A 12,736-nucleotide genomic window follows, 5' to 3' on the forward strand; every position below is an offset into this window, starting at 1 on the left:
TCTTTGTATGTTTCTTTTGTTTGGTTTATTGTGTACATAAATGAGTAAATACATTTCTGTAGTAGTGAATCAGCACGCAGGATATACCACAATAAGGTGACCGCCCACTTAACGCGGACGTGCGAAATCGTACACCACTCGGGTTATGGTCATGCGTGTGGTTACCACACCGTGCCGAACATCGGTAGCCTTTGTTACTTTGCATAAACAAATTGAGGTAAGGTTACCGAGAAGTTTAGATGAGATTTTTTGTTTTGATGCTTGCTCTGTGTCACCTTTCTGTTTATGTGATGATATGATGTATTCAAGCTAGTTGGTCAATTTGTAAACAAATCCACACTCTGTCTAGGAGCGGATCCAGCTTTTGTGACAGGGGGTGGGGGGGTCACAAGGTCTCAGACAATCAAAAAAACTGTTTTATCTATAACAGATCCTTTTTAGTCATTGAAGTTGTTACTTTTTCTAACTCTAATTTAATTTTGTAATTAAGTACCTAAAGTATTAGTGCATGTTGTGTCCACCTGTAAGTGGCGAGGCGCTTAGTTTTTTATATGTATTAACTGCAAACTGTAACCATGTATCAGCTACTTGCCGTTGGTTGACCAAATAAATAAACAATGGCCAGCCATGACCCAACCTGTCGCCTTGTCATGACCCCCCTGGATCAGCCCACGGTTATGTCACGCCAGACATCGTGATAAACCTCGATAGTCTAAGCGAGCTTTCATGACGCGATGCTATTCTTGACGCTATTAAATGACGATTTGAGTACAGGGTAGATGACAACCTACTTTTTACAAATTGACAAATAATGAGTTCAGTACGACGTCGTCAAAGAGTGTGATAGAATAGAAATTGGTTTATTATAAAACGACGCCACACAAAAATAAGTCACAAAACAATTACAAATAGGATAAAAGGGTGTCGAAATGATCATAAGGTGCTGGTGGATGCCCAGAAATAAAATGGTTTTACTCATCATAAGTTGTTATTACTGGTATCTTAATAATAAAATAGTACTTCCATGCGATATCTGAGGTATCTCCATTAGGAGAAGTTCCCTTAGGAGGCGATAGAGATGCCGGACGAGCAAAGGCTAGTAATATAACAGTTTTATCACCTAATACGTAACAAAATAAATGAAAAAAACAATAAAATGATTATCACGTGCTCAGCGGTGAAGGAAAACATCGTGAGGAAATCCACATAACCGAGCAATCCATTTTTGAAGGTATGTGACCTAACCCGTATTGGACTGGTTTTCCCTTCGCGGGTTGGAAGGTCAGACAGGCAGTCGCTTCTATCAAAAACCGGACCTGTTAAATCTTCAGGTTAGGTAAGCGGTCCATGTGAAAAACGGGATAATGCTAGGGGGATGGTCACCTGATACCTAACAGCGGTCGAAATATTCGAATCTTAATAAGGCAAACGTTATGTCAATAAAATAGCGATGCACTATAGTGTACTTCGGACTGCACCAGGGCACAAGGCGACACTTAAACGTGCTACTAACACACGTGCCACTCGTCCAATTTCACCTTATCTTGCACTTTACAACCGCCATTTACGTCATTGGATAAGAATATCTTTCATTGTGCTAAGTTCGCAATTAGTTAGTATACTAAATATTTAAGGTGACATATCGCAGGTAGGTATATACTACAGGGGCTTAACCAAGTTGCAAACGATTACAAAAACGTCAATGACATTATATGGAATTAACAAGCTTGTCACCTTATGTCAATCCCATAGATTTTTATCACTGTTTCTGTCGCTTTTCGAAATCGCTTGCAACCTGGCTAACATCCCAGGTTTGTTCTTTTCTTCCATATAAAAGCATAACATACACAGCCTATACACGTCCCACTGCTGGGCACAGGCCTCCTCTCAATCAACCGGAGGGGGTATGGAGCATACTCCTCCACGCTGCTTCACTACGGGTGGAGTGGAGGTGTTTGGGCTACTAACCCGGACCAACGGCCGAAGCACGGATCATCTTACTTTTTGGACAATCAGGTGATCAGCCTGTAACGTCCTAACCAAACTAGGGATCACAAAGTGATTTTTGTGATATGTCCCCACCGGGATTTGAACCTGGAACCTCCGGATCATGAGCCCAACGCTCTACAACTGGACCACAGAGGCCGTTATGTTTTAAGACTTATAATAGGATAATATATTAACAGTGTAATAAGTATACGTATAATATGCATCTAGTTTTTCTTTCTCTTATGATCAAAAGACTTAACTTTCTTATAATAATAACGATATTGCTTATGGTACTGAGCACAATGCACATAATGTCGCTATAATGTGCATTGTTTTCAGTTAATTATATCGTTAATACATACATACATAAACTTATGAGGAAAAAATATTTATGAGGAGCTCGGTGGCGCAGCGGTAAACGCGCTCGGTCTGCGATTGTGGAAGTTAAGCAACTTTCGGAAAGGCCGGTCATAGGATGGGTGACCACAAAGAAAAAGTTTTCATCTCGAGCTCCTCCGTGCTTCGGAAGGCACGTTAAGCCGTTGGTCCCGGCTGCATTAGCAGTCGTTAGTAACCATCAATCCGCACTGGGCCCGCGTGATGGTTTAAGGCCCGATCTCCCTATCCATCCATAGGGAAGGCCCGTGCCCCAGCAGTGGGGACGTTAATGGGCTGATCATGATGATGATGATGACCTAAACTTAAGCCTATTTCCCACTGGGGCAAGCAGAGACTATGAAATTCCATGTGCTTCGATTCTGACAGGACCCGGGTAGGATTATGAAAGCATATATAAAGCGAAGGTTGGTGGTAGGGCTGGCAGAGGGAGACCTAGAAGGACGTACATGGCCAAATTGGAGAAGTCCTTAGAAAAGGTTCAGTACGATTCACACTGAACTGGCATGCGAGAAACAATTGATGAATGTGGAAGAAGCAAGAGAATTAATATCGTAAAGACATTGCAATAAATGTTTAAACGTCAAGCACATTTGTTTTCATTAAGTTGACATATCCATGTTTTAATGTAAATCCATAAACGTAGTCCACTACTTAACAAGTAATAAAACTTTATTAAAATAAGAAAACTTAAATTCTCTTAAACACTTAAGCATTTAATCGATCGACTTTACAATTTCAATATAAATTAATACCTATTTATTATGCACGGAGTGTCTGTGTGTAAGAGAAATGATTTGGCTAGATCTTTCTAGAATGCAAATATAAAACAAGTCTTATATATGGATGAAACTAAATAAAGACTGACATTTAATCATTATAATATATTTGCGAGTGATTTCTTCGAATAAAGAATGTACAGGCTGTTATAACGATGCTAAACTTAAATTGGACTCTGCCACGCAGAAAGTGTCACGTATTTTTATTTGTAATCGAAATCCACGCAAGCAAAGTTACGGGATAAAGTTATAGCAGATGTTTATAAATGCCAACCACCAGTCGTAAGGCATCACATTAGCACTGCGAAACAAAAAGTTAATGTCTTCATCAACCCGATCCTTTCATAAAGTGTATCCAAATATAATAACGTTGGTAATAAAACAACATACTTCTACTTATGATCTTAACTCCATATTATCTGATCCGGATAGAATAATCAGTATAATAAACTATAAAAACCCCACAGGTACACCTCTTAGCAGTCAATTCTGAACCGTAAAGAAATATGTTATAGAGAAAAATATAAATTACAGGTATAATCAAAGATTGTCTCGTTGGGGTAGATGGTACTTTAATTGAGGTTTTGCAAATCGACATGTAGTTACTAGCATAAGGGATAAAATAACAAAAAGTGAATCGCTAACGACCCTTATCGACGTCGCACTATTTACGCATTAAAATGCGGTATCTGGTGTGGTACGGTGGCATTGACGACGTTGTACTAATGTTTTGACCCAGAGTAAAATGTGGTAACTCAAAATGTAGCTTTTTGTTAGTCTATTTTCTTTCTGGCTTCTATATCTATCTATAATAATATATAATATTTCAAAATTGGCGGTAAATTGTCCTATGTTGTCAATGGGGTTATAACTACTGCATCTTTCAGAATTTAAGCAAGCTTACTCATTAAAGAAGATGATAATATTATATATTTGTTATTAGTTTTATATTTGTTACAGTAGTGTCCCTTTATAATAAACCTTTCTTTCTTCTTTCTTTCTTTCTTTCTTTTTTCTTTCTTCTTTCTTTCTAATAACATAAATTGTAAAGTTACGCTAAGCTGTTCCTCTATAGGGTAATCACGTGGAGGCTTCTGATTTGGGAGTCCAATCAGTATCTACAGCCACCTGAAAACATAAAAGTGACGAGAAGAGAAAATTTGATCGGTTTAATGACGATACATAGATCGAAATAATTTCCCATGGACAGAGGAGGACCCGGTGGTGTAATGGTTAACACGCTTGTCTGTTGACAAGTGCCGCGGGTTCATGTCCCGATCGTGTCAGATTTTTTTCTATGTGAATTTTCTCTTTGTGAGTTTCCCTAAGCACCGGTAAGTGCTAAACAAAATTCATCAAATTTATGTATGTCGTAAAAAATATATATAATTTCCGTCACAGGAACCGTCAGTCGTCTCCTTAATTTCATTTCTAGGGTTACTAAGTTGCACTCCATCCTCATTTGCCATAATGCATGCCCCTTATAGGACAAATTGCCCCCAGGACAGGGCAGCGCTAACATTTAAATCAAGCTTAATGGGCACATATCCATAAGTAATGTACCGACTGCAAGAGCTAGAAAGCCATAGACCTGGATGATAAACCAAGCTCGCTCAAAATATTGACTCACGAGAATCCGTTCCGCTATTTGATTTTTAGCTCTATTAAGGCGATTTATTAACAAATAATTGAAAACATGGATAATAAATACGTGGTGTTTATGAATATGAAAATCGTTTTAGTAAGTCTAATAGTAGACCGTGCTAATATTTATGTGCTAAATTGGATGTTAGATGTGGTCATCCGTGAGGCCTTTCACCCCGAGGACTTTGAATTTTCAAAAAGTATTTCTTACTTAGTCGGTTATAAGGAAGATTCTTGCAATATATTATTTTTTTCTTCCCTGCAGGTTAAGTTGTACGCTGACTGGCTAGTCACTCGGTCTTCATATCAACATTCTCACACCCACTTCTACACATTCTCAAGATGGAGCATATTCAAGTCTGAACTCGTAGCACCTTCTGAATTGAGTTATCACAATAATGCGATTTAAATTGTCCCGACCTAACAGCTGGCAGGCCTGGGAATGACCAAGTCTAGGAATCTGCATGTGCCTTATCATCACAAAAACACCCGTGAGAATTGGTAATGATGACTTTAAGTGGACAAGAGGTTAGCGATGACGTTTTTGTCACAATATGGTCACAATACTAGATATTATACAGTGTTGATACTTGGTAAAGAGAAAGAAAGAAAAATTATTAAAAAAATCGTGTAATTATTACACATTGTTTGGTGGTACGGGTAATAATTCGTTTGCTGCTCGTTCAAATTCATACTTTTCGTTTGTTATGTATGTATGGTTACAATAATTGGTGTTTTACTGTTTTGTGAAACAGCTGAGTATATACTCTACTATACACACATATATATATATACATACACATAAATGAATATCTTTAGTAGGTTTCATTACAAGTTCGTAAATACTTAAAAAAATAAAAACGAAGTGTCAAGACTTAAAAATTCTGTTAAATTCGTTTAAAATGCCATTTCATTTCATACTTGGCCAACGAAAAAGAAAAATAAATATAATATCATGCTGCCCATTTGACATTTTTTTATTTTATGAGGGCTTCAAGCAATTATACGCTACGACATTGGACATACTTACTTAGGCAAAATAAAAACAAGTCAACCGTTTTCAATTACTTACCTTCATGTTTGTAAATGACCACCACACTACTAATTACCATATTAATAATGTGCCGGACGACGCCCAGAACGATCTCATAGTTTAACAAATTATTGTAAATAACTTAGATTTTGAAATAAAGATATAGATAGTTAAATAAGTATAGTTAAGAAAATATTGTGATAACGATTGTATGTGATATTATTATTTTTGTTCCAATAAATTACACTCACCTCATTCGCGGCGCCGTCTCGTCTTAATGCGCGCAAGGCCCACTAGTTGCGAACCGTAAAATCGTATATGACTAGGGCGAGACGGCGTCGAAAACACACACAATTCGCACACCTCGCAACTCGAGGTTTATTTTTAGGAAGGTCGCAATAGGACCTTACACAACATAGCTTAGGTACAGACACAACTGTACAGAAATGAATCTTAAATAGTTGTTTTTATTTAGAACCAGCATCCCATAGAACATAGCGTGCGGTTTACAGTCCCGTACATTGGTCCTTCGAGCCGGATTACAGCCGGATAGAACATAGAAGATTCCGAATAACAGTCGGATATCGAAAACATAGTTCCGAACAACAGTCGGAAAACCTATAGTACAACTCGGATAACAGCCGGGTATAGTTAAATCCCGGGTAACAGCCGGGATACAGGAGTGTCTGGACAACAGCCAGACACGACACAGTATGAAAACCAGGAGTATGAAGTCGACAGAGATGGAACGGCCATCAACAGAAGACCCACCGGTCACCAACACAGCAACTCCCGCAGTCGCGGCCGCCGCCGTCACAGATAGAATAGATACAGCAGCCCCGCTGGTTACAGAACAGCCTGGTGGTGGTAGTACCGAAACATCTACTACCACTGGGACCAGCTCGGGCACCACAACGACGACGACGGGCACAACAGACGATACAGATAGGACTACGGGGGAATCCAACACAGAAGATAGCGTACAGAACGAGACGTTACGACCTGGATCGGTGGTCAGAGCCCCATCAGCGCCACACTCTACAGCTTCAAAGAAACGACGCCTAGCCTTACTTAAAGCAAAAGAGGAACTCCTGAAAAAAGAAGTCGAACTGGCAGCAGCACGCATCGCTACGTTAGCCGAAGAATCCGACGACGACACAGACATAGAGATAGCAAGTGTGAGCGACGTACGCACACGCACAAAGACGTGGGTGGACCAGCACTCAACGCTGGCCCCCCCGCTGCCCACCAACATAGCACCCTTAACTATAACGGGTGAATACAGAACCACAGTAGAAGAAAAACCGTCGCAAACTCAACACAGTCACGCGACACCTATAAACAAGGGGGCAAAACACAGCATAGCGGCACCCACTACACAAGGTGGATGCATCTCAACTCCCGTCACGGCGGGAGAACATGTGATCGCCAAACAACCATCGATAGAAATTACACAGTTAGCACAAGCGATCACGTTAGCTGCGCGATCAGCGTGTCCCACACCGCGCAGCACCTTCGAGCTTCCAACATACAGTGGATCTCACACAGAATGGCTGTCTTTCTACGCAGCCTACACAGCGACAGCTCCATCCTACTCCGACCAGGAGAACTTAGTACGCCTGCGGAAGAGCCTGAAGGGAATGGCGAAAGAAACGGTTGAAAGTCTTCTCATGTACAACGCGAACCCCACCGACGTAATGAAGACACTACAGCTTCGATTCGGCCGCCCCGACGCTATAGCTCACACCGAGCTCGACCGCCTCCGAGCTCTACCGCGCCTCAGCGACTCAGCCAAAGAAGTATGCGTATTTGCGACGAGGGTAAACAACATTGTGGCCACACTACGCGCCCTCCGAAAACAACAGTACCTGTATAACCCCGAGATAACTAAGCTCACTATAGACAAACTGACACCGACAATACGCTATAGATGGTACGACTTCGCGGCTGAGCAATCAGAAGACGACGCCGACCTACTGAAACTCGCAAGGTTCCTCGAACGCGAGGCTGAACGCTGTGGACCGTACGCGCAACCAGAGCGCGACACAGCTTCATCACAAACACAGCGGACAGCACCCGGCGCCGTCCAAATTCGAAAACAGACACAACAGCGTACTTACTCCACGACGGAAAAGGATAAGACAGCGTGCCCCGTATGCGACAAGACGGGACACACGGCGGTAAAATGTCAACAATTCACCGACGCGAACACAGACAAACGATGGGAAATGGCAAAAAACAAGTCACTATGTTTTCGATGCCTCACTCGACGCACTCTCAAACATGAGTGCAAAGCCCGAACATGCAACACCAACCAGTGCAACCGCACTCATCACCCTATGCTACATTTCCTGAAAAGAGAGGTCCCCGAAGAGAAAACAGAAACAGTCAGCACGGCATGGACGACGAGAAGAACTCACACCTTCTTAAAAATCCTCCCTGTCAAAGTCTCCGGTCCACAAGGCGATGTCGACACCTTCGCCTTACTCGACGACGGGTCCACAGTCACCCTAGTCGACGCCGACATCACCAACCAAGTCGGCATAAAGGGACCGAGCGACCCGCTACGCATAGAAGCCCTCTCAACCGACATAGGAGTCAGGAAATCACAGCGTGTAACACTCACGCTACACGGGGCGACTAACACCTTCGACACGCATGCCCGGACGATAGAAAACCTACAGCTCTCACCGCAACGCATCGAAAACGACGACCTCACCGAGTGCCACCACTTGTCCGACATCGCTCTACAACTAGTCTACGAGGCGACACCGAAGATACTAATAGGACAGGACAACTGGGAGCTACTCCTCGCCACCGAAACAAGAAGAGGGGCGCGGCATCAACCGGTCGCCTCCCTCACCCCTCTCGGCTGGGTGCTACACGGCGCACACACGCGCACTATAGGACATCGAATCAACTACATTACCGCACCCACACCCGAAGATAGTATGGACGAACAACTTCGTCAGTACTTCGCCATCGAGTCTCTCGCTATAGAACAGAAAAGGCCACAAAGCGACCCCGAACAGCGTGCGCTCAACATACTCGCCGAACGCACTACACGTAGCGACGACGGTCGTTACATAACGTCGCTACTGTGGCACACAGACAACGCGTCTATGCCCGACAACTACAATAACGCGTACAACCGCCTACTGTCTACAGAAAAAAAGATAGATAAAGATCCACTACTTAAACAGAAATACAACGAACAGATGGAAGCGCTTATAGAAAAGGGCTATGCCGAGCCCGCTCCGAGTACCAAAACAGCCAATAGAACTTGGTACTTACCTCATTTCCCCGTTCTCAACGCAATGAAACCGGGAAAAGTACGCGTCGTACACGATGCCGCAGCTAAAACGCAAGGTGTATCACTCAACGACTACCTGCTCACCGGTCCCGACTTACTACAGTCTCTACCGGGGGTACTCATGCGCCTCCGCCAGCACAAGTACGCCGTGTCCGCCGACATCAAGGAAATGTTCATGCAAGTCAAGATACGTGAACAAGATCGGGACGCCCTCCGCTACCTCTGGCGAGGCGACAATAGAGGCGACACGACTCCCCGAGAGTATCGCATGACATCACTCATCTTCGGAGCAAAGTCATCACCTGCGACAGCAATCTACATAAAGAATAGCAACGCCGAGCGGTACAAAGTCACAGACCCGGACGCGTACGACGCAATAGTCCGCAATCACTACGTCGATGACTATCTACAGAGCTTCGAGACAATAGAACAGGCCGTAGCTACGTCGAACAGAGTACGCGAGATACACAGCGAAGCACACTACGAGCTACGACAATGGACCTCAAACTCGCAGGAGGTTCTCACAGCACTCTCGGAGCCATCGACGACAACTCAGTCAGTCTCACTCGACGAAAACACGAAGACCGAACGGATACTAGGTCTCATCTGGAAGCCGTACAGCGACGAGTTAGCCTTCAACCTCGACCTAGCACGTCTGCCACAAGACGTGCTAAACAGAAAACAACCCACCAAGCGTGAGGCGCTCAAAATAGTCATGTCATTGTTCGACCCTCTCGGTCTCGCTTCGCCTGTCACATCTAAGGCGAAACAACTCCTTCAAGAAGTATGGAGAAGAAACATCGAATGGGACCAGCCGATCGACACTGACCTCGCCGCACAATGGACGGAGTGGATAGAACATCTCAAGAAGCTAACCCACGTCGCGATACCCAGATGTCACTTACATTACAGCGACGCTAGTAACATGCAACTACATGTTTTCGTCGACGCTAGTGAAACAGCCTTCGCCGCCGCGTTATACTGGCGCATACAGTCGCCGGAGGGACACGTGACTACATCACTGGTCTTGGGGAAGGCCAAAGTCGCACCGCTCAAAGTCACGTCAATCCCACGCCTCGAACTACAAGCGGCCGTCATGGGCAGTCGTATGGCCGCGACTGTAATAGAAGAACACGATCGAAAACCATCGTCAGTCACGTATTGGTCCGATAGCCGCACAGTACTCACCTGGCTAAAAACGGGCGCTCGCTCGTACAAACCGTATGTCGCACATCGAATCGCGGCAATAGAGGAGGTCAGCAAGCTAAACGAGTGGCGTTGGGTTCCAACTAAACTCAACGTCGCCGACGACGCGACCCGCGATGTACCAAGTGACTTCGATGTACAACACAGATGGTTCAGAGGCCCGGAATTCTTACGTGACGACCCAACTACGTGGCCTGCGGAGAAGCCACCACATATAGAAAACACCGGCGAAGAGAGACTGCACTATACAACACACAGAAGTGTCACCACAACGACACTAACAACAGCGCTCCCGGACAGTAATAGATTTTCGAAATGGGAACGCCTACTGCGAGCCACCGCTCGCGTCCTTCAGTTTATAGCTCTATGCCGCCGCAGCGCTGACGAGAAAGTCAACTACAAACGTACGGCGAAAGTCAGAGAAACAGACAGCACATGGGGGCGAAAATATAGAACCGCCACGCCCCGGCCTACAAAACAGAGGGACGACAGCTACAGAAAATTCATCCCACTAGATGCCCGATATAGCAAGGAGGCCGAAGCCCTCCTAGTGCGCGCCAGTCAACAACAGTCGTTCAAGAGCGAAATAGACACTCTGCAGAAAGGGGGCAACATACCCCATTCGAGCCGACTACGTCCTATCGCGGTCGAACTAGTCAACGGCGTGATTCAACTTAAATCACGTATAAACGCGGCGACGGACATAACACCACAGACACGAGCGCCGGCGGTCATCGACGGCGACAACCACGTAACAAAACTATACGTGGAGTACATACATCGACGCCTACATCACGCGAGCGTCGAAGCTACGATCAACGAATGCCGCCAGTACTATTGGATCCTACGCTTGCGTCCAATCGCACGCATGCTCATACATAGATGTCTGCCCTGCCGCATACGACGGTCGACACCACCGCGACCACCGACGGGTAACCACCCGCCGACCCGACTAGCGCACCATCAACGCCCTTTCACATACACTGGGCTTGATTACTTCGGCCCCCTCACGGTCACAGTGGGCAGAGGGACACAAAAGAGGTACGTCGCACTGTTCACGTGCCTCACAACACGCGCCGTACACCTAGAAATCGCCGCCTCACTAACGACAGATTCGGCGATTATGGCACTACGACGCATGATCGCGCGCCGTGGGTGCCCTACAGAAATTTGGTCCGACAATGGGACGAATCTACAAGGCGCCGACAAGGAGCTTCGCAAAACTATAGACAGAGCGACAGAAGAAGAAGCCACACACAGAAAAATCAGCTGGCGTTTCATACCCCCCGCCGCCCCCTTCATGGGCGGAGCATGGGAACGTCTCGTGCGGAGTGTGAAAACGGCTCTATACACCGTACTAGAACGAACGAGCCCGTCCGAAGAGGTCCTACACACCTTACTCGCCGAAGTGGAATACACGGTCAACAGCCGTCCACTCACACACGTCTCCGTGGACCCCGCGGACCCAGAAGCACTCACTCCGAACCATTTTTTGCTCGGCGGCACTGCCCGCGAGAGCCCGCCGGGCACTTTCGATGACAGCGACTTATCCAACAGAACCCAGTGGAGAGCCTCTCAACGACTCGCCGACCTATTCTGGACTCGTTGGATGCGAGAGTACCTCCCCGAGCTCCAAAACCGGCGGGAGCCACACGGCGAAGGAACAGTAAAAATGGGTGACGTCGTGCTCATTACCGACAACACGCTACCACGAAACGTATGGCCCCGCGGAATAATCACCGCTACCTACCCTGGAACGGACAACATAGTACGAGTCGTCGATGTCAAGACGAAGGGGGGGACACTTAGAAGACCCGTCAAGAAATTATTGGTTCTCTACTCCCCGCAACCCCCACCAATCGCGAACCAATAATTCTCTATATAAGAAAAAAAATGGCGCCGAGCCGCCACACAACTCGCTCAGCCACGGCACGAGTAACATCTCCGCTCAACAAGTAACCGCTTCAACCAATCACAGCATGGAGCCTGATACAACCTTCGAAGAGGCGGCGCGAGTGGTGGAGCAAAACATGAAGACGCTGGGGAAAACAATCGAAGCGGCCAAGAAAACAACAGAAGAGGCCGTCCGAATTTGCTCCGCCCCCCCGCCGCCGCGCCGCTACCTCGGCCCTCGCGTCCGCTCCCGCGCGACGCAAACAGAATCGACGAATTTTCTACGCGATCTCCAACGGAAAATAGAACAATTGGAGAGGGAGATCATCTACCTGAGAGCGAGCCAACTTCGAGGCTCTCCATATTCTCGGGACTACTTCACTTCCGACGCGACAATCTGCTACTACCACAAGAAATTCGGAGCAGAGGCTCGCAAATGCCACCCTCCATGCACATGGGAGCTTGAAGAAGGAGTAGAGGGAC

General features: G+C 45.7%; 1 protein-coding gene across 1 annotated transcript; it reads left to right on the top strand.

The window, feature by feature from the left end:
* Positions 1 to 6,584: 6,584 nt before the first annotated feature.
* LOC126373704 (uncharacterized) lies at positions 6,585 to 12,233 on the top strand. The gene has a single exon (XM_050019937.1). It carries the CDS (start codon positions 6,585 to 6,587, stop codon positions 12,231 to 12,233), a length of 5,649 nt encoding a protein of 1,882 aa, XP_049875894.1.
* Positions 12,234 to 12,736: the final 503 nt, after the last annotated feature.

The sequence above is a fragment of the Pectinophora gossypiella genome, chromosome 16 (genome assembly GCF_024362695.1).
Source record: "Pectinophora gossypiella chromosome 16, ilPecGoss1.1, whole genome shotgun sequence".
Taxonomy (NCBI): Eukaryota; Metazoa; Arthropoda; class Insecta; order Lepidoptera; family Gelechiidae; genus Pectinophora; species Pectinophora gossypiella.

Excerpts from the sequence above, each read along its gene's own strand:
- LOC126373704 (XM_050019937.1), top strand. The coding sequence starts at position 6,585 with ATGGAACGGCCATCAACAGAAGACCCACCGGTCACCAACACAGCAACT.